At 42.1% G+C, this 21,572-nt stretch overlaps 3 protein-coding genes across 10 annotated transcripts; 1 reads left to right on the plus strand and 2 right to left on the minus strand.

The window, feature by feature from the left end:
- Positions 1-144: 144 nt before the first annotated feature.
- Positions 145-6,410, minus strand: dcun1d2b (DCN1, defective in cullin neddylation 1, domain containing 2b). 6 transcript variants are annotated; one of them, XM_085171834.1, is made up of 7 exons: positions 6,283-6,410; positions 4,325-4,541; positions 4,077-4,245; positions 3,788-3,918; positions 3,620-3,702; positions 3,235-3,331; positions 145-2,689 (listed from the first exon to the last, which is right to left on the minus strand). In XM_085171834.1, the coding sequence occupies exons 2-7, from the start codon at positions 4,497-4,499 to the stop codon at positions 2,610-2,612; spliced, it is 735 nt and encodes a 244-aa protein (XP_085027960.1). In that variant the 5' UTR covers positions 4,500-4,541; positions 6,283-6,410; the 3' UTR covers positions 145-2,609. The 6 variants fall into 6 exon arrangements, with proteins under 6 accessions (XP_085027960.1, XP_085028116.1, XP_085027813.1 ...); XM_085171990.1 differs by having other exon boundaries at positions 6,307-6,409; XM_085171687.1 differs by lacking the exon at positions 6,283-6,410 and adding an exon at positions 5,448-5,687.
- slc9d1 (solute carrier family 9 member D1) lies at positions 6,402-15,969 on the plus strand. 3 transcript variants are annotated; one of them, XM_085171080.1, is made up of 15 exons: positions 6,402-6,539; positions 7,271-7,423; positions 8,284-8,600; positions 9,300-9,467; positions 9,817-9,996; positions 10,087-10,287; positions 10,386-10,514; positions 10,616-10,708; positions 11,815-12,001; positions 13,079-13,196; positions 13,284-13,479; positions 13,610-13,760; positions 13,873-13,952; positions 14,044-14,193; positions 14,804-15,969. In XM_085171080.1, the coding sequence occupies exons 3-15, from the start codon at positions 8,343-8,345 to the stop codon at positions 14,915-14,917; spliced, it is 2,025 nt and encodes a 674-aa protein (XP_085027206.1). In that variant the 5' UTR covers positions 6,402-6,539; positions 7,271-7,423; positions 8,284-8,342; the 3' UTR covers positions 14,918-15,969. The 3 variants fall into 3 exon arrangements, with proteins under 3 accessions (XP_085027206.1, XP_085027290.1, XP_085027378.1); XM_085171164.1 differs by having other exon boundaries at positions 6,424-6,539; positions 7,274-7,423; XM_085171252.1 differs by lacking the exon at positions 6,402-6,539 and adding an exon at positions 6,546-6,659.
- LOC146525504 (potassium-transporting ATPase subunit beta-like) lies at positions 15,799-21,427 on the minus strand. The gene is made up of 7 exons (XM_085172112.1): positions 21,111-21,427; positions 19,679-19,807; positions 19,481-19,594; positions 19,164-19,369; positions 19,003-19,065; positions 18,651-18,743; positions 15,799-17,823 (listed from the first exon to the last, which is right to left on the minus strand). Exons 1-7 carry the CDS (start codon positions 21,220-21,222, stop codon positions 17,665-17,667), a joined length of 876 nt encoding a protein of 291 aa, XP_085028238.1. The 5' UTR covers positions 21,223-21,427; the 3' UTR covers positions 15,799-17,664.
- Between the last annotated feature and the right edge of the window lie 145 nt (positions 21,428-21,572).

Here is a 21,572-nt window from a genome sequence, read left to right on the forward strand (position 1 = left end):
CATCACCATCTAGCTGTTTGAAAACTCTACAAGTGAGTGGTAAATATACAAAGGTCACTGGATCAAGGCAACTGTAGTTAATTAAAACTAAACTAAAATGAAAAACTACAAATAGTTGTGAAAAAAAACCCACCTTTTACAAGATTGTTAAAAACAACATGCTTTATTGACAACATTTATCAAGAAAACAATGTTCGGTATGCTTTTGCAGCAGAAACATTACTCTGTAAATACCTGTTTTCTTGCCAGCAAAAATAACACTGTCTTAAAGACCATGACCACATGCGACTAGAAACAGCCGATCGCACATTTGACAACTAAAAATGCACCGAATGTAACAGAACACTAAATACTGGAAGTTGTTCTGTCACTCCTGAACCACGGAGAATTACAGGTGTTAGATAACAGCCACCCTGGCTGACGGTGGCGATGCTGACAGGATGGAAACTTTGTTATTAAAGCAACATGTCTAACTTAATTACAATGGCAAACACTGTGACGCAATAATCAGTCTGGAAGTGAACCCACAATCCAGTCCCGATTTACCTTGAACTTAAAAAAAAGAAAGAAAATTATACATTCACACACATACCACCACAGTTTATGAGTGACTGTGTTTACATAAATATGAGCATTTCCAACCAGGTTGTCAAGTTATTTCCCCCTGTAGGTAGCTGCAGATGCAAGAGAATAACTTTATTACTTTATTTCAGCACATGGTTTAACTGAAGTGACAACACATGACAGAACCAGAACTGACAAATACAGGAAGCCGCACAGCTCACCCCGACTGAGGAGAGGGTGGGACCTGAGCTCTGGTACCTTCTGCCATACTCTGGGATGTAGAGTGTTTTTAGGTACACTTAAAGAGAAACAGTTAATCCTATTAATAATAATAATAATAATAATAATAATAATAATAATAATAATAATAATAATAATAATAATAATAATAATAAGCATTGCTGCACTGATCTCTTAAGTGTTAAAAGGCTCAAGTCTTCATTAAACTACAGAAAAGTGAGAAATGCTATAGCCCACTGCCACCACTAGATGGCAGCCTGAGCAGTGTTCATGTTGTCCTATGTAATAAATTCAACCAAATCTATAAAAAGCAACCTCCAGCCATGTAAACAATCAGTTAAAATACTCCTTGCTGCGATGCACATCTTCATTATAAAAACTTCAGCACGTGAGAGAAACCTACTGCCACGAGACGCGAATAACTCCGATGCTCCACACAGTGCCGTCTGATTAAATAAAAATGTATAATCCTACAACAGAAAAAGTGTACTTCAGTGCAGTTTATAGAGGTGACAAGTCATCCTCACCGGGATGACAGGAAAGAGTAAGAGCGCCCCTCAGCTTCTCTCTGTTCGTACTTTTAATCGCTGCTAAAGTCAAGACATAAAACCAGCAAGTATAATGCTGCAGCATCGCAAATGCTGCTTTTGCACCAATCGCAACAAAAAAAGTGCCACGACCTGTTTTTGCTCTTCTAAAGCTCCTTTCCATAATCGGCCAGCTTCAGGCCTGAGCGAGCCACAGAAGTCACAACAAAAATCTAACCAAGTCAGACCTGCTAACGACCGCGTCAGTCTGAATACGAGCACATTAACTGACTGCTGCACTTCTCTCTGCCATCACATGTGAGCTCCTCAGCTCACTTGAGAATGCCCCAAACAGCAGTAACATGTTTATCTCATCAACTTCATTTCCTTTTACGATGCTTTTCTTTTTTGGTAATTCCTAATTCAGAACACAGACGTCCCTCTCTGAGCCTCTGCAGGAGGTAGAGCTATCAGGAGCAGCACAGAAAGCCTGCAGTTAGTGACAGAGACAGACGTTCAGTGGGGTTTGTGTGATGAAATGAAAGTGAGACCACTGTAACAGATCGATAAAGCCTTTGTGATTCTGCTGGTGCTCAACAAACGTGCTTCTTTACCTAGATCTCTGAACACAAGATGTGGAGTTTAAGGTGAATTATTCCAGACTTTTACATATCAACAAAACCAAAGATATGTGGGATGGTATTGTAAATAAGGCAATATGCACAGACACACACACACACACACACACTCAAGCTCACTTCCTCTGTCTGCTCTCACTGTAACTTGGAGAGCAACACATTCGCAACATCAGTGAAAATAACCTTAATAGCACCACCCCCACACACACACATCATGGCACCACTCCACACTAGCTCACAAAACATGCAGAGTTTAACTTCCAACCGACTCTCTGGCTGTCACTGTACCGAGGCTGCTGGTTAGTGAGTCCACAGGTGTGGTTTTACACCTGTCGGTGAGAGGTTTGAGCATATACATCCTCTTCACATTGCTGTTTGTGTCAGCAAACAACAACTAAAAAAAGAAAAAAAGTTCTATTTCTGACTGATTCCCGTCCTGCTTTCCATTTTAAAAGTTCGGGTCTCTCCCTTTCAGAGGCATCGTATGCAGTTGGAAGAACAATCCTAATGGAAAAAGCTGCAGTCAGGCTTAATTAGAAGTAGTCTCATTTTTGGCTCATTTGTATCAAAAAACTCATTCAGGAAAAGAAAACAGGAAGAAATGCGAAACTCTATCCGCTGCATGAAGCCGGGACAAACATTATGTCACGTTGCGTTTGGTCCCCATCACAATCGGCCGAGCAAATTCCACAAAGTCGTCGATCAGAACGGGCCAGGCCCCTGAAAATAGCGAGCAGAAGAGGAATACATTAGAGGGAATATAAATAAACAAGATTTAAGTAGTGAAATCACGATTCAAGACATTAGAGATAAGAAAGTTAGATAAAAGGGTGGCCTTAAAGGAAGTGACTCTGCTGTAGATAGTTTTTAACGGCCTGCCACTTCTTTTGCCTGCTACTTGTCCACTTTCCTTCTTTCTTTTTTTTTTAGATTCACAACACATCCTATTGAGATATACCCAGTTCTTGCTAAGAGCTGTTCAGCTGCTGAAAAAATACAATTTTATACCTGTCAAACTGTCTTATTGTTGACCTTTATCATAGATTTAGCTTAAGAAATGTGAACTACTAGAAAATCTGGCTCATTTAAAGCAAAAGAAAGCAATTATTGGTGGCTCAAAGCATTTGCACAGTACTTCAAGTCACTTGGGTGCTGGCGTAGGGGCAGACAAAGAGACAACACCCTGAATTATTCGTATTTAATGTGACAACTGATGAGCTTTCAATGTGTTCACCGATCATCTTCATCCAGACTCGTTAGCTCACCTTCCTCATCATAGTTTGACATGTCATCTGCAATCATATTGCCAAAATCCAGGAGGAGGTTCCATGTGTCCCTGGGAATCGATCGTTTGTGATGCTCCTGAATGCAGAACAGCAACAGGAAACGTTTCATTGTGATCATAAAAAAAAACAACATTTGTTTTAATTACAAAGGCAACAAACAAACAGCCTCAATTAAAGGTGACATAACTCTGAACTGTCAAAAATCAATGTGGGGGATTGGATTATTTATTTTATATAGGTCAACAAGATGGTCAAAGCATGCTTGAAATGTCAGGGAAATCGATTCATGCATGTCAGATACCCAAATGTCCCACTGATCCAAAAATGAAAAGAACGGGGAGACAACAGAACATCCCACACTTACCAGCAGGAAGCGGTTCCACAGATCCAGGAACTTGAACCGACCTGTGAGAACTAGATTCCAGTAAGCCACGGCCATCTCCAGGTCTAGAAAGCAGAAAATCTGTTTAAGGGTGGATGCTTCATGTTTTTGATTAAAAACAGTGTTTTCCCTACACACTGTCATTCTTACCTAACCCCTTCTGGCCTGGGTTCTTGGCAAAACTGAAGGTAAACTGATAGAAGTCTTTGAACTTTCCTGAGTCTTTCAGCTCCTGCTCTAGTCTGGGAAGAATGGCTTTAAGCTTTTCAGGGCTGTCGCACCTGTAGGACATGATGATGATGTCAAGTCAAGAAATATGAAACCTTAAATACTCGTATGACTCGTCTTACAGAGACAAACGGCACAGTACATACACTCATATGTCAGAAATGCAGTACAGTTTATCACAAAGTAGATTTCAAAGCCAGTTACTGCTCACCCTAGCTCAGCCATGCCATCCAGGAACTCCTTCCTGCTGAACTCGCACTGCGTGGCCGCTCTGAACTTCCACGCCACCACCAGTATGCTCATGCTCGCCGGGTCTAGAATCAGGTCATCGCAGAATTGCTGGATCCCGTCGATGCCTATCTTGTTCTCATCCTGGGGATCTACAACAACAGCCGAAAATAATGAGCAAAAGCACGATGGGATGAGCGGGTCGCTCCGATTTCAATCCCCGACACCTGCCTTTGTATCTGTTGTAGAGCTGCTCCAGCTTCTTGCGGTCCACTGAGGTTTTCATGGATTCTTTGTAGTAGAGGTCTGGGTTCTGGAAGTAGTTGTCTGTGGCAACTTCTAGTTTCCAGTCATTCTGTGCCAGGCAGTACACAGCTGTCCTTTCGCCTGCCTGCGTGAAGGACATAAACTGCCGAACTTTGTCCTTCTGTGATGACTTCAGCTTGTGCTGGAAAGTAAGGAGGGATGCAGGTGAATGCAGGGGCCAAAATATAAATGAAATAGGAAAGAGTATCAAATGTGATAAGGTAAGATAGACACAGGCCCTTCTTTCAAGTAATTAAAATATTTCAAGCTGCATATAAATTCAAATAATGCTCATCAAACCAACATTACAAATTCTGGACCCCTCTAAGTCCTGGGGTAATGGAGGACAGGTCCCCCACTTTGCCAGCTTTGGTAGTCCTGCCATGCATGAGGAGCTCATCAGACTGCACACCAACATTCAAACATACAGGGTAAGTGCTATTAGAGTACACTAGAGTGCAAAGACTTCCCTTCAAGCGGAGGCTTTCACTAGAAACTCCACAGAAAACTTGCTGTGCGGTCTCTCACTACTTTAAGCTTTGCATGTAATTAAAAAGTAAAAGGCTGGAAACCAGGTGTGCCACAGCGCTGATGTTAGCACTTGCAAATGCACGGCCACGAGGTTTGGTTAGTCCACGAATATGCTGTTTGATCATGTGGCCCGTCTTTGCAGACCTGACCCACCCGATGATCAAACAGCAAACGCACTATGGCAGGCCACAGCTCGTCGACCTGGTCCTTCTAGGCACGGGGGGTCCTTCACGGGGTATCCTCACCTGGGTCAGCATCGCAGACGAGCTACCCCATAAAGGCAAAGGTACGTGGCGCAAGTGCATGCATCCCGTCTCGAAAACATCAACAACTGACCTTCCGTTTCCCCTCACATTGCTGACACACATCTCCTCTGACGATGCGACACTTGGCCGCGGACACCCCGACCCCGCACACTGCGGTGACCCCTGAGCGTCAGAGACAGCTGTTACTGTCTGAGGAGCTCATAAACGGGGATAAACAACTCTAACGGGTTCTCATTTTTAATCTCACCTACCATTTTTATCACCCGCTGTTTTGGCCAACTTGAGATCCAATTTCCCCCCGGCGCGCATGCGCATAAGAACTGGGCTACTGTACGGCAATTGGAGTCATGGGTAATGTAGTTCATCACCGCTGAAATTCAAAATACAACCCCGCTTCGGTAAAATACTTGTTTTATTCTTAAATATTGTGCAACGTCTCTGACACCGCTTAAAAAGTCTCATTATTACTCCGCCTCTATTACTGCGATACTACACCGTGAGTATAACCCTTGTTGAGGGGGACGGGTCGTAAAACTAGGCGTGGAGCTAATTTAACGGTGTTTTTTCTCGCTTCACCGACATAATACGACTTTACACAACAGTGAAAATGTGTCATAACCGAAAAATAAAAGAAAGAACGGAGAAGCGCTGCCATAACGTAAAAGCACTTGAGGCAAGAGTCGAGTCGAAAACACAAAACACCTGAGAACTACAACTCCCATATCAAATCTGATAAAGATGTTTCGGAAGTAATCTGAAGATGGATCTTTATTTTTTTATCGACAGGAATATGTTCTGAAAGCAGAGGAGGGATTTTTTAGTTTTAGTTGCACCTGGTGTAACTGGGGAGGGGATCCGCTGTCGACACACACACACACACGACCGTCATTTCTTTGCTAATGTTAGCAAAGTTGAGATAGCGTTAACGGCTGTGTCACAAGTGTGTGTGTGGACTCAGCTGGCTGGAGCTGGTCTGACAGCTCCGGGCAATTTGGAAGCTAACTCAGCTTTACCTAACAGCTTATTCAACTTTAGCCACACTAGAACTAACTCAGCTGTTTTAGGGACTGGGTCGTTTGTACCTACCTGGGGGGGGAAAAGTATTGTTACCCCTTTCTGTCTGCCTGCACCGACACTGCTACCGACGGCCCGGAGGTCGGAGTAAACATGAAGTTGGTGGCCAAGTGAAAACCGGTGAACGCCTGCACCGACGCTGTCTCCAGCTATGTGGCAGGAGAGGAGGGGTGGTGGTAGTGCGGCACAACAGCACGATTGTTTCCTTCTTCTTCTGCTGCTCCTTCAGTCGTGGAGTTGAGAGCCAGGACAGTACACACATTTCGCAGGTAGTGATTTCTTTACTCATCTGTTTCTGCTGATATACCCACTCATAGGAGTCGAGTAATCTGTGTTTGGGACAGTGAAGAAAATGGGTGATTTCACTGGCTGTCCGTGCTGTTTCCTCGGTATGTCATTCATACCTGGCGGTGTGTGTTATTGGGAAAGCTAAATGTCCTCCCCGTTTTATTTTACATTTACACGTCTGTGCTCCATTTTGTGTGTGTGTGTGTGTGTTTTTTATTCGCACATGCACATCCTGACAAGGCAAAACTTCAGGTTTTAGGTACGAGTCCAAAGTTTAGTGCAGATCACCTGTGGGACATTTTCATTTTACTTTAGTATTTCTTTTTACATCACTACAACAACAAAGACTTTGTCATACAAAGCAATGTGTTATATTTAAAAAAATCTACTCCATCGAAACCAAATAAAACATTAACCTTTAATGTTACTGTGTCAGTAATAATAATAGAACGGAGGCTGTTTATAATGGCATTGGTGTTTTATTTTTAACATACATAACCTGTTATATAGTCATTTAACATTGTTAGTTTTTCATGGTGTATACGTGGTCTTTTTTCATAGATCAGGCTTTGTAAAGTGAAAGGAAATGTTTAAACTGCACTTCTGGTTTTGTTTACATTTAATTCTCTGAGGCTGACACACCTTATTTTAAAGTTTGTAATGCCTTAAATTTGAGAACCTGTGTGTGCGTATGTGTGCTTGTCCATTTCAGCAGCTCAAGACGGAACAGTGGTATTACTGATTTCTAGCTGCAGTGGCAGAGCGTCTGCAGCCTAGCCCAAAGGAAGAAGGACATAGGAGGAGTTTGGAAAGTAAACATCTCTCAGCTTGACTCATGCTCACATCAGTGCAGACTGCCTTGGCTGTGAGTTGAATGTATTCAGTGTTGGTGTGGTTAAAGATTAAATGTAAAGCAACCTGGATGTTTTGTTTTTTTGGCTGTTTCTTTTTTAAATACAATCCTTTTCCTCACTATATATACTGCAGCGTATTTGATGAAGGCAGCAGAGGAAGCAGCTCTGGAATTTTTTACAGGTTAAGCATTCAGTCACATTAAGGTGAAGCTTAATAATAAGAACTGCTAGCAAGACGGACCTCATGTTCAGCTGCCACCACACCCTGCTTAAAGACTGAACAGGCTGTTGGTATAACAATAGTAAATATACAGGTTGCATAAGTACCAACTGTATCTCACATAATACCACTCACTTTGCCTTCAGAGCTGCCTTAATTCTTCATGGCTTATATTCAAAAAAAAAAAGTGCTGGAAACATAGGAGAGGGATTTTGGTCCAAATTGACATGACAGCATCACACATGGCTCCATGATCTGAGTCATATGTTCCACCACATCCCAAAGGTGCTCTACTGGATTGAGGTCTGGTGACTGTGGAGTGCAGTGAACTCATTGTCATGTTCAAGAAACCAGTTTGAGATTATTTGCGCTTTGTGAGATGGTGTGTTATCCTACAGGAAGGAGCCATTGGGAGATGGGTAGATGGTAGTTTGGTTTTAAGGGGATTACTTAAATCACATTTCTTTCCCATTTTGATGCTCAGCTTCAGTTCCAGAAGGTTGTCTCAACCATGTCAACAAATGCATTGAATTTTTGCCATATGACTGGCTCATATATATAGATATATTTGCATTGACACTCAACCCATCTTAATCTGTCATACTATTTTGTTTTTTTTTTACTTTTTAAAAAAACCTTTTCCATATCCAGGCCTCACACCCGTCTTCAGTCCCCCTCACACCCTGGTGAAGACACGAGTAGGACTTTGGATGCAGGCTGTATGTTGGCTGCTGTGCCTCATCCTGGCAGGGGCATCTGCCGTGGTCCAAAAAGACCAGGTGGCCCAGCATGCCGTCAAGCTCTATCGAAGTAACAGGGCCGCACACGGGCAGAGCTGGGTGGCTGGTAACTGCAAGCGGCTGGTGGGCCTCCTACGTCAGAAAAATGTGGTTTTCAAGAAGCTGGTGGCTGCTGCCGATGCTGTTAGGAAAGACCGGAGCCTTTCAGAGACTGAGAAACACTTCCAGGTACCAGACTGAGAAAAAGCAATCTGATGGAGCCAAGAGCTCCTTTCAAATTGTTATCCACTGAAGAGTTAGAGACATTTAACTTTTGCATAACCTGTAATTCTTCTTTAGGTCTCTAAACTGTTTGCCTCTCTGACCGTTGCACAGAATGACTGTGCATGCTTATAATTCATGTTTCCTATGATTTGTGCATGTAGCGATAAGATGACTGGTTTGATTAAAACAACTAACAGGAGAAATAGCTAAGCACCACTTTTAGACTTTTATACCAGACCAAGCTGAAAATGCATTTAAATTTAATGTGCTTTCTTCAAATCTTCAAAGTTTTTTTTTTCTAGTTTACCTCTGAAACGATCTGAATGAAATGCCTTCTAGTTAACTCACTAAAACACAGCACCAGACTGAGAGGCAGCTTCTTCCCCAGAGCTGTGACATCCATCTAAATTCAACATGTGACTTTCTGCACATATTTGTTCTGCATATACGGATAGTGTGCATTCAGTTGTTTTATTGTGTTTAAGTGCCTCTTCTGATGTGTGCCGAGAGTCACATAAAATGCACCTTCATCCTATTGTAACCTGCTTCATCACAATCTGTTTTGTCCTGTTGGTCATGAAACTGCACGGCACACGGTGGCTTCAGTGAAAGATGACCAGAGACATTTTACCGATTGACAAGTTTCTGTTTGTCTGCATTAAGGTTCACACTCTGGAGGTTTTGCAGAAGGAGCTGAATGAGAGCGAGCACCTCGTGTTCCAGGCGTTGCACAGCCTGCAGAGAGCGCTACAGGGAGACTACAAGGATGTGGTCAACATGAAGGAGAGCAGCAGACAAAGGCTGGAGGCCCTCAGGGAGGCAGCCATAAAGGTGAAGTCAGCTGTGTTTCATTATTTGTATCTCAGTTTTTCAAAGGACAGGGAAATATCAGAAGCCCAACAATCAGATGACCCACTATGAGCAAGCTCTTTGGTGACAGTGGAAAGAAAAAACTGTCTTTTAACAAGAAGAGACCTGTAGCAGAATAAAAACTTCCAAAAAGACTATCCAAAATGTAAATTTATTATCAAATAAGTTAATCCTGTGTGAATATAGGAGACATATAAAACTGTTGATACGACCATCCTACAGACCTCAAAATTTAAGACTGAATCTTTAATACACATTTCCTACATTCATCTCTCCTAACATATGCATGGCCCCTCCTATCTCACTTCAGGAAGAACAAGAGTACGTGGAGCTGGTGGCGGCTGAGAAGCATCAGCAGGAAGCTGTTAAAAGCGCTTTGGCCCAGAACAAGACTCTGTCCATCCTGGATGAGATCCTGGAGGATGTCAGGAAGGCAGCCGACCGACTTGAGGAGGAGATCGAAGAGCACGCCTTTGACAACAACAAGCAGGTCTGCAGACAGTCACTGTCACATATTGTGGTTAGTTAAAAACTGAAGATGATAGTGATTGTAGCTCCTTCCGTGCTGTGTGCTGTGTAGATGAAAGGAGTGAATGTAGAGGCCGTGCTGAGAGTGGAAGACGACGAAGAGAACGGAAGCAAGAGGAAGAACAAGTCCAGGCAAAAGGAAGTGGAGGATGACCTGGGACTGAGCATGCTCATTGACTCGCAGAACAACCAGTATGTTCTGACTAAACCGCGAGACTCAACAATGCCGAGAGCAGACCACCACTTTATCAAAGTCAGTCATTCCTCGCACGCATAAGAAGCAGATACTCTGTATTCATTTGTATTCATTTTTAGTCAGTATTGACGTTTTTTTTAAACATGTATGTGCAGGACTTGGTTTCAGTGGTGATGTTGTCTCTGCCCTGTGGCTGGATTTGCACTCTAGCAGGTCTTCCTCCCATGTTTGGATATATCATCTGTGGGGTCCTGCTTGGTCCTTCTGGGCTCAACAGCATCAAAGTGTGTGAGAGCGAGACTGTAATTTTTTTTTTTTAAATCAGTCTTTTTTTCTACTTTCCGTGCTTGTTGTTTATATCTGTGTTTGGCTTTTCTTCTTGCAGTCTATGGTTCAGGTGGAGACTCTCGGGGAGTTGGGTGTGTTTTTCACTCTCTTTGTGGTCGGACTGGAGTTCTCACCTGAGCGCCTCAGAAAGGTAAATGAAGAAGATTTTGCTTTTGGAATAAGGCAAAGACGAGTCTGGCACTGATGCCAATGACATGGTCAAACTGTTCTGTATGTTGTGTTGCGGTGGTGCAGCATGACACGAATTAACCAACATCAGTATCACAACCTGTAAAAGCAACTTTTAAAACAATACTTTTATGTCCTTCAATGTTTGGTTTAGAGCAGGGGTCTCCAACTCCAGTCCTCGAGGGCTGCTGTCCTGAAACCTTTCCATGTGTCCCTGCTGCAACACACCTGAATATTAGTGTGTCATTAGAAGGACTCTATAGAACCTGACTGCATGCTGAGGTGGCAACTCCTAACCCTACTCATGTCAATTTAAGTAAATGTAAGTGTTTGGAATAATGTACTTTTATTGCACCATGTTCATTCACTCATGAGCTGCTGGAACATGAATCAAATGGCTGAGTTGCCACCTCAGCATGCAGTCAGGTTCTATAGAGTCCTTCTAATGACCCACTAGTCGTATTCAGGTGTGTTGCAGCAGGGACACATGGAAAAGTTTCAGGACAGCGGCCCTTGAGGACCGGAGTGGGAGACCCCTGGTTTAGAGCCTGATTGGTATATTATTAGAGCTGAAAAGAAGGCGACTGGACTTTACGGTTTTTGAAGACCGCACAAGGGTTTAAATACCTGCGACTCTCAACCTTTTGGTTTTAGAAGTAAAGAAGCGAAGAGAAATGATTTTAAAAGAAAACTTAAAGAAGTCTGGTCGCTTTCTTTCTAACCTCCTTAAACAGCAGTGACCTGGATGACTGAGAAACTACGCAGACATATTGGATGTTAGCAGCTGATGTTTGCCAATGTAATGTGTAATTATTGTCCAGTTTGTGCTAATATAGAAGGTTTTTTTAATGCTTGGGATAATTTAGAAAAAGTTTAAGTAGCAGCAGAGATGCTGAAGAATATTGGCTGATACATCTGGATTTAATTCCACATCAGTATTAGAATGTTTCTGTAAAATCCACTATTGCTCACAGTGTAGTTGTTTTAATACCATTTGTTTTCATAGCCTCTGTTACTTACTTTATGGATAGTCATCATCCAGTCATCAACCTGTCTATGTGTGCATAGGTATGGAAGATTTCAGTTCAGGGTTCCTGCTCTTTGAGTCTGCTGATGGTAGGAGCCGGTTTGCTGTGGGGACAAGTCCTGCATATTCGACCCACCCAGACTGTCTTCATCTCTACTTGTTTGTCCTTGTCCAGCACTCCACTGGTGTCCCGCTTCCTGGCAGGAGGAAGCAGAGGAGATAAGGAAGGTTTGTGTTTTATGTGTCAGGACATAATAAAGCAATCATCTGGTTATTACCAGGTCCTAAAATTAGGTAAATACAGTATCAGATGAACAATAACACATGATACATTACACAGTGTCATTGTGTATTTTGTAAGAATGAAGCCAAAATGCAGAAGCTGTATGAGGTGATCCATTGTTCAGTAGGTTTTAGAACCACCTTTAGCAGGAGTAACGCTCAAGACCAACAAACTGACAAAAATTCTGCTTTCATAGAGGTGAACACACTTGCTGATGATCAGTTAAATGTATCTGATTAGCAGTACCTGAATGCTACTTACCTCCTAATTCCTATGAAAGCAGGAAAGTGTGCTTAGTTTTTCCACACACTGCTTCTGCATTTTCCTGTAGTTTTGTTCAATAAATAATGATATGGTATAATATTTTGTATTGTTGTTTACCTGAGGCTGACGTTGCTTGCGGTTGTACTAAACTAGTTTATGACCTGCTAAGGGGTTATGTTCTATAATAAAACAATAGAAGAATGCACTTTCACACAAGTGTTTTGAAAGTCTTCTCGTTAGAGTGTTTAAAGCGTTTGAGGGAAACAGACCGTGTGTGTCTGTTACATGAAGAGAACAGGTTGCATTTAAATGCTATAAGATGTGACTAGCTGGTTTTTCCTCTTCACTACTTCCGTTTCAAAGATAAGAAACAGAGAAAATCTATATTTATCCTTCTGGCCACATACCAGAAAGTTAAGCATACCTCAGATCCAGTTACAGCAGCATTCAGCAGATCCTCCCTTACCTTTGGTAGTATATAGCTGAGTAGGATTTTGTGACCTGCATGCCTGTGTTGACTTCTGCTAGCACAGCAGCGGTAAATGATTTTTGCTCACAGTGAAGAAAAATCACATTTATTTTACATTTAAGAGCAGCTTGCCTATCCACAGGCCTTTTCCCATGCCATTACTCTTGGTAATTTACACATTTTAATGTAGGCAAATTTAATATCACACTACATCCACTTATACAATACTGATTACTAGGAGTGTTTTCCTTAGCCAGTGATCATTAACGTGTTTGTGTGTGTGTGGCAGCTGAGCTGGACTACAGCAGCGTTCTCCTTGGGATGTTGGTGATGCAAGATGTTCAGCTCGGCCTCTTCATCGCTGTCATGCCGACTCTGATCCAGGCACAAAGTGGAGAGTTGGACGGGTGTGTTGGTCCTTCTGTTGTTATTGCATGTGTGCTCTGTGTAAACACGCACACAGCATTGTAAACTCTTCCCTCTGTGCACCGCAGCTTTCTGTATGGCAGCCTCCACGTGCTCTATCTCCTGGCCCAGGTCCTTGTGTCGCTGGCTGCTGTGCTGCTGCTCTGCTTGCTCTTCAGATCATTCCTGATTGGCCCCTTTTACAAGAAGCTTCACACTGAGAGCAAAGGCAACAGGGAGATCCTGGTGCTGGGGATGGCAGCTTTTGTCTTTTTCATGCTGACAGTATGCTGTCTGTTTTTAACCTTTTCTTTTAGATAAAGATCTCACTTTATTCACTTATTATGTATGTCATGTTCTTGTCTAACCCGTTGTGTGTCTGTGCTGGTTCTTTTCTTGCTGACTCATGCTGCAGGTAACTGAGGTGCTGGATGTTTCCATGGAGCTCGGTTGTTTCCTGGCTGGAGCTTTGCTGTCCTCACAGGGTCACATGGTCACAGCAGAGGTCATGGGATGCATCGAGCCGATCAGAGACTTCCTTGCCATCATCTTCTTTGCTTCTATCGGTTAGCCTGAACGCGATCATGTGACTGATCTGACCTTGGTGTTGTGTTAGTTTTGTATTGTTTACCGTGAGACTTTACTGAATGGTAAGTGTGTGTCTGTGTGATGCTGCAGGTTTCCACGTGTTCCCGACATTTGTGCTGTATGAACTCACCATCTTGCTGGCGCTAACTCTCACACTCGTCATTATGAAGGTACAGACTACTCCTGTGTTTTGTCTTTGTTTTTTGTTTTTCTTTGTCTAGCTCCAGTTTCTGCTTCATTTGACTCCTTATTTCCTTCCAGTTTATGATGGCTGTACTCGTGCTGTCAGCAATCTTGCCTCCAGGGTCTCGGCACATACAGTGGATCGTCTCTGCTGGCCTCGCTCAGGTCAGCGAGTTCTCCTTCGTCCTGGGCAGTCGTGCGCGTCGAGCTGGCATCATCTCCAGAGAGGTCAGTGATTACCTCTTATGTTAGTGTTGGCATCTGTTTTACTATTCAGACAGAGGAGAATATAGTAGGTGCTCAATTTGACTTTTGTTTGCTTCGTCTTCTGCCTTAAATAATAATTTATTAATGATTGTTTAAAGCAGAATTAAACAAGACCTATAATACCCTGTTCCAGGTCAATACTTTTATGTTATTCTGAAATGTAGCTGACTTGCCCCTCCCTTTCAGCCAGTTTTCTTCTGATTGGCTGCCCCTCACAAAAACAGGTTTGAACAGTAGCTGGGCAGGTCTTCATGTGTAGTGTCAATCATCCATTGTCTACAAAGAAGAACCAACTGCATTGGTCAGGTTTTAGCCAAAAGACCTCTTATCTCCCATCTAAGCTAATCCTATAATGACACAGTAATCTTTGCATCATAAAGAATCGTGACTAGGATGACTGTCTATGTCACTGATATCTTGGCATTTAAGAACATCCATCTCTCTCCCTGGGGTATCATTGTGGAATAAATCAAAAGAGTGTTAAATTAGCTTTATTCAAAGTCTGTGTTAATGAAATTTCACCATCTGATTATTGGATCTTTATTTGGTTTGCCTCTCTGGCTCTGTGCAGGTGTACCTGCTGGTCCTCAGCGTCACCACTCTCAGTCTGCTGCTGGCTCCGCTGCTCTGGAAGGTTACCACACACAGATGGGTTCCCCGCACCGAACGCAGACCAGTCACATGACCACACTGACTTCAGCGCCAAAGGGTTCTCGTTTGAGTTTTGCAGAGATAACAGTGGCATAACAAGAAGTTTTATTTATGCAGGACCAAATCTCTGTCTTTTTCTTCTTCTTCTTCTTCTTGTACTGACTCAATCTGCTGCTTTAGAAGAGAGTGACTTGAGGTCCTTAATAAAAGCCTGCTTCTGACTGTTAAAAAAGCCTTCATTACAGTTTCTCCATCCTAGGTATGGTCCAAATTGGTGTAACATGTAGTGTATGTGCTAGATAAACTATACTGTATTTTAATATCACATGCTGAAATAATTTTACATGTAATCTACAGAACCGCAACATCACTGAACCGCTTTGATTTTCTGGAAACATCTGTAAGGCTCGGTGGTGTCTGCTACTTACGAAAAAAACTTTGATAGAAAGCACATGTTTTGAGGAGAAGCACAACAGATAAGAGATCCTTTACGCTGTGACGCTTTTGATGTCAGAAATGCCTTTCTTCTTATTTTCAGACACTTGTTTCATCAGTCATTCCGTCACTTATGCAATTTGAACCTTAGATTTGCCTCCTCCATGTAGAAATCACATGACAGTTCAACACATCTCCATATATTGTTTTGTGATCTTATAGGTGAAATATTTGGGAAGTATTTTTTTGTATTATGTAAAACGACCTCCGTCGTTCTTCTAGATGACTACATTACTGTTCACTTTGTCTTCTTTGGCTCTTGGTTATCGTAGATGACAGATTGTGCTTCTGACTGACGTAAAAACCTTCTGTGTGCTGTATTTAATCAGAAGTGGGTTATCCTGATCATCGTGCTACTGTGAATTTTGCTATAATAGCGCTCTCTGAAGACTGTAGTTTGTTACTCTTTTTTCTCGGCAAATGTCAGAACACCGTGGTAGGTCACACTACTAACAAACTCAGAAGGTAGATAATGAAATACCTGATTTTAGGAGCAGAAATGCATCAGACACTAATGACAACTCTTTGCTGACGTTACGTTTGAATACAAAATGCACTAGTTAACCCTGAATGTCAAACTTATGTGCCTGCTCAACACTTCTCTGCACTAAAAACAAGACTTTGAGGAGTGTATTCCTGCTCATCTTGTGCTGTAAGTGTCTTATATTCCATAAAGTGCAATGTAAATGTGTGTCCAACAGCCAGGTTACTGAATATTTTAATATGATTCTCAGATACTTTCCTGCAATATGCAGACTGTTTATTTCTTTTCTGTTTACATACATGTGTGTTGGTGGTCATGGCAGACACTACAAGTCATAAAGAAGTGCTGTTTTCATTCATGATTGTGTATTTCTAAACTGCTAAATTCATTTTATTTATTAAAAAGAAGATGACAACGAAGAATTTATTTGGTCTCGTGTTTGCTTTCTTCCTTTGATCCATTAATTGCACTGGGAAACTTGGCAATTAATTCACTGTAGTTGTGTTGTAGAGACACAAAAAGTTGCTTAAGAGGTGAAAAAATATACAATAATCAGGAACTTTATTAGCTACGCCTGTTCAGTTGCAAATCTCTAATCAACCAATCACATGGTTAAGACCATCTGATGAAGTTCAAACCAAGCATCAGATCAGGATGCCGGGATTTTCCCACACAGCCGTTTCTGGTGTTTACAGAGAATGATCTGAAAAGACAAAACCAGATGGTGTAATGGTGTGGAGGATCTTATTACATACATTCGTATGTCTTCACACGCATATAAACTTGAGCGACATCCCCTTCTACATTTGTAGAGTTTAATATGATGTTGGTCGACCATTTACATCTCTAACAGCTTCATCTCTTCTGGGAAGGCTTTCCACAGGATTTAGGAACGTGTGGGAATTTTTGTCCATTCATCCATTTGTGAGGTCAGACACTGACGTTGGCTGAGAAGGCCTGGCTCAGGTGTGGGGTTGAGCTCAGGACTCTGTGCAGGCCAGTCAAGTTCTTCCACACCGAACCTGCTGTGATTTTACGTGGCCTACCTTGTTGTGGCTGTTGTTCCCTATTGCCTCCACTTTGTTATAATACCACTAACAGATGACTGTGGAATATTTAGTTCCACGTGAATGTTTATAGAAGCGTTCATGTGTGTCTGTCCACGTGATTAAAACATTCACTCGTCACCAAACGCAGTAATCCTTTCCAAAAAAACGACAGCGGGCTTACGAGACCTCAGGGAACCTCAATAATAATAATGTGAGACACACCTACACGTGTCCGTCTGTGTCTCTGTATGTGTGCGCACCAGCATGCTTGCACCGTGTAAGCTGATAATTTACAAAGTCTGCAGTCAGCACATCCCTGAGAAACCTCCTCACTGTCATCATCCTATTATCTCGAGGAGACGGCAGCCAGTTACAGACACTACAGCTGATACTCAGATTTTTATTATTCAGAAGTGACTGTTCTGATTTTGCTCATTCTCATAGTCAAAACCATATCATTCATATCATTTTATTCATTATTATTCAGACTCTTCATTATGTTGCTGAAATACATTTATCCACTGTTTCTAAGGACACATTTGGAGGTCATAACGCTTGAATTTTGCTCCTTCAGATTTCTAGATCTTACAATTTATTTTGCAACAACATTAATAAATTACTTGGAAACTTAGGTCTATAGACTGCTTAAGTTGAATACAAGTGGCTTAAAGGCGGTTTGATAAGTATCCCTACAGATCCAGATACATGATACTAGCAGGTGAGTAGTGGTACTGTGTGACTATCTGACTTGGTTCATTTCACTGCTTTGAGGTAAAAGATGACTTTCCCCTCATAGGGGTCGTGGATGTTTTCGTAGCTGATCTTTTCAGACACCACTCTGCACTGGATCTTGGCTTCCTTCTCTCCGACCAGGCTGAACCGAACGGCCACCAGTGGGTTGACATAAGTAGGCTGTAAAAGAAAGAAAGAAAGAAGAAGAGGCAGAGTGTTAGTTCCAAGTGCAACATAAGAACAAGTGCTTATGATGTGGCACCGAATCATCTCAAGACTCTTATGATAGTATAATGGTAGAGAACCTACAACAGTGTAAATAAAAAACTCCAACGATCCAACAATCCTCAGTGAACAAGCACTCAACAAAGAGGATTGTGAATTTGGCGTCCGTATCTGACATCCAGAGATCAAAGCAAATGAGACACGATGTTTCAAATTTTAGCACTTCTGTGCATGTGAACAAAGGAAGACACAAACATTCGTTTAATGAGCCAGTTCTGGTCAAAGCACTGAAGATCAAAGTAGTTCCAGCCAGAGTGAGTGTCTGGCTGTGTTTTAGGGCCAAATACCATAACTGTAGTTTTGTCTGTATTTGGCTCATCGAGGTCATTATAGATGAAAATCCCAGGGTGTGATCTCCATAGCAAAATAAAACGCCTCTAGTGTTTTCCTATATTTAGCCTTTATTGGACAAAATAGTTGAGAATGGGCAGGAAATTTGGTCCAGGCTGAATTAAACCCAGGTCCCTGCAGCCTTTCAGCACATAGCCATGCTCTGCATCCTGTATGCTCCACTAATATGTTTCATCTTTGTTCTTCAGTTCAACTCAGGTTATCAAATTAAGTAAGTAATGAGGTTAAGAAAGCACAGAGTGACCAGTTTCATTATTTCTGTGTATCAGGCTGGTGTTTCACCCTTTTTATGTCTTTGTGCTAAAAACAAATGAAGGTTACTGTACATGGAAGAAGCCTCCTGAATCTTAGATCATTATTTGCTGTCTTACCTGTGCTAGATTTCCGTAGTATGGGAAGTAGGAGGGATCCATAATTCCACCGTCTGGGAAATACTCTATTTTTGCCACACTGTCCTCTCCATCCTACATCCAAACAGAAACAGAGTTTTATTTTATTGAAAGACAAACTTGATTCATTTTGTGAATCTTTGTTAAACTATGGCTGATGAGTTTAAAAGGCAGGAGATTAACAGACAGGAAGCGTGTGATGGAAAGAGCTGTGAAAGGTGGAAATGTGTTGAATCCAGTGTTTTTCCACAGTATAGAGTCACCCTATACCCACTACTTTATTCAGATATTATTCTACAGCTTTACTACTTTAAAGTAACTGCATGCAGCTCACCAGTATGGTGCAGCTCACATATGGGGGCAGAGCGGTGTTATTAGAAGGCAAAAAGTCAATAATCTGCAGACAAAACACAACATTTCCTTTTAGTTCTGGTTATTATATGATGTCATTGCTTTTCTAGCTTAAAGATCCTGACAGACTGAAACCAAACGCACCCTGTTCATCTTGATGACGACACAAGGCATGGTGCTGTTATAGCCAAAAGTCGGATCCTCAATTCCAGAGCAGGGTCCCAGCATGCTCTGCGTGAAGGGGCAAGCCCACTTGGTGTGGTGGGGGGCAGAGAAGGTCTTCTGGATGAAGTACTTCCCCTTGGTGCAGTTGTAGTTGTTGCACTCCAGCTGCTTGGTGTCATTGTAGGCTAAAAGAGAGAGGTGAAAACAGAGCCAGGTGTCTTTTTTTAATTTTCTTTGACATATGTGCACGTTAAAAGTTACATAATGCTGAATAAATCGTGTATGGGAACACTAACGCTTCAGGAAGTCGTGAAGGATGTTGGCCATTGCCATACAGCTGGCCTTGTCTGACGTGTTGTAGGAGATTTCAACGTCTTCCTCTCCGTATGTGTCCGGCCACACCATCACCCCTGAGTGGAAAAACAGATGCTTATGAGGCATTGAGATATCTTTTGTGATTATTTATGTATTTATGTATTTATGATTTATGTAACCTGGTGACGTTAGTCGATCTTGGTAGTCAGGTTTGTAGGGACTGAGGGTGTACATGAGGACCCAGATCGCCAAAGAAAAGAGCCCCGTCATGATGACGTAGAAGGCCACATAGTACAGACTAATGTACACTGTGAAGGAAGGAGTTTATTAACACACCTTTATGGGTACATCAATAAGTGTTTTAGTTATCAATGTTGCTCACTCTGAAGCTTGGAAAATAAGAGTGAGAGAAAGAATATTTACTGTACACACTAGCAAGGCAGCTCTGCCTAATGTGGAAATGCAGAGGTCAAGGTGTCCTCTGCTGCTGCAAACTGAATTTAATCTCATTGTCAGGGTCAAGCAGAGAAGGGTGCACAAAACTTATCATTACTTATCTCTCGCTGCTCTAGGAGTGCATGACATGTGACTGGGATCATGCGTGTCTTTCAGCAAACACACACACACAGATACTGTTGAGGCCTTTTATGTTTTATGTGAAAGAAAAACAACTACACTCACCGGCCACTTCATTAGGTACAGCCTTTCAACTGCCCATTAATGTAAACGTGCAACGAGCCAATTGGACCTGACTTATATGATTTAAAGAGGGTTTACAGAGAAAGGGCCGAAAACAGAAAACATCCAGAGAGGGACAGTGCCTTGTTGATGCCAGAGGTCAGACTGCTTTAAACTGATAGAAAGGAATTAGTAACTCAAATATTTACTTGTTACAAGCAAATTCTGCAGAAAAGTACCTCTGAAACACTGCAAATTAAACCTACAACAACATAAGATCACACTCGGCGCCATTCCTGTCATTGAAGAACAGGAACCAAACCTTAATGGTAGCAGATGGGCTACAGCAGGAGAAGACCACATGTGGTGCCATTCCTGTTAGCTAAGAGCATGAAACCGAGGCTACTTAACGGATGGGAAGAACTGGTCAGTAGAAGATGGAAAAATGTTTCCTGATCTGATGACTCTCGTTTCAGCTACAACATTCACATTTTAGGGTCAGAATTTAGCATTAACACCATAAAAACATAGCTCCATCTAGTCTTGCATCAAAGTTCAGGATGGTGGTGGTGTAACAGCATGGGGGATACTTTCTTGGCACGCTTTGGGCATCTTAGTACCAACTGAGCTTTGTTTAAACACCACAGCATTCCTGAATATTCTTGCTGACCACATCAAATCCTTTATGAGGACAGTGTGCTCATCATGCGCACCATGTCACAAAGCTCAGATCACAGCAACAATTCAAAATAAAATACAGACAAAAAGAAAAGAAAAGATTTAAAGGTTATTAGGACAATTTTTAACATGTAACTTGACTGAATGAGCGCTATCAGCATGTTTTAAATAATCTGAAAAATACTTGTTGCAAGCGGTTTAAAGATTCTAGTCTATTTAATGCAGGAGAGGTTAGTGAAGTCATGTCCTTGTTACCCCATTTCTCTGGCGTTCTTCCCATAAACGTCCCATTTTCCGAGTTCCAGACAAAGCGGCCGAAGTCTTCACACCGCTGCCCGCAAGTCCTCTTTTCCTTCAGAGTGGCCATGATGGAGCTTCACAGCAAACCTTTTCTCTTTCCTTCTCTCAGCTCAGTAAAGCCAGCAGTAATATTTCTTTCTTCCCTCTCTCGTCCCTCTCCAAATCGTCTGAGGAACTTTCAGCTTTTGTGTTAATGTCTTGCGTCCAGTCTCATTCTTTTCTGCACTTACAGTCGGTCCACAGTGTGATGTGTGTTATCTTTCACTCTGTATTTATGAGACCAAGATAAGGTGTACCATGACAGGAGCAGGTAAACTTCCTTCATTAGCAATGACGTCCTTGATTCACTGGAGAAACACCAGGATCACCTTGAAAAGGTTGGCTACTAATGATAACAGGACTGATTTAAATCACTGC

This window comes from Neolamprologus multifasciatus, chromosome 1 (assembly GCF_963576455.1).
Source record: "Neolamprologus multifasciatus chromosome 1, fNeoMul1.2, whole genome shotgun sequence".
Taxonomy (NCBI): Eukaryota; Metazoa; Chordata; class Actinopteri; order Cichliformes; family Cichlidae; genus Neolamprologus; species Neolamprologus multifasciatus.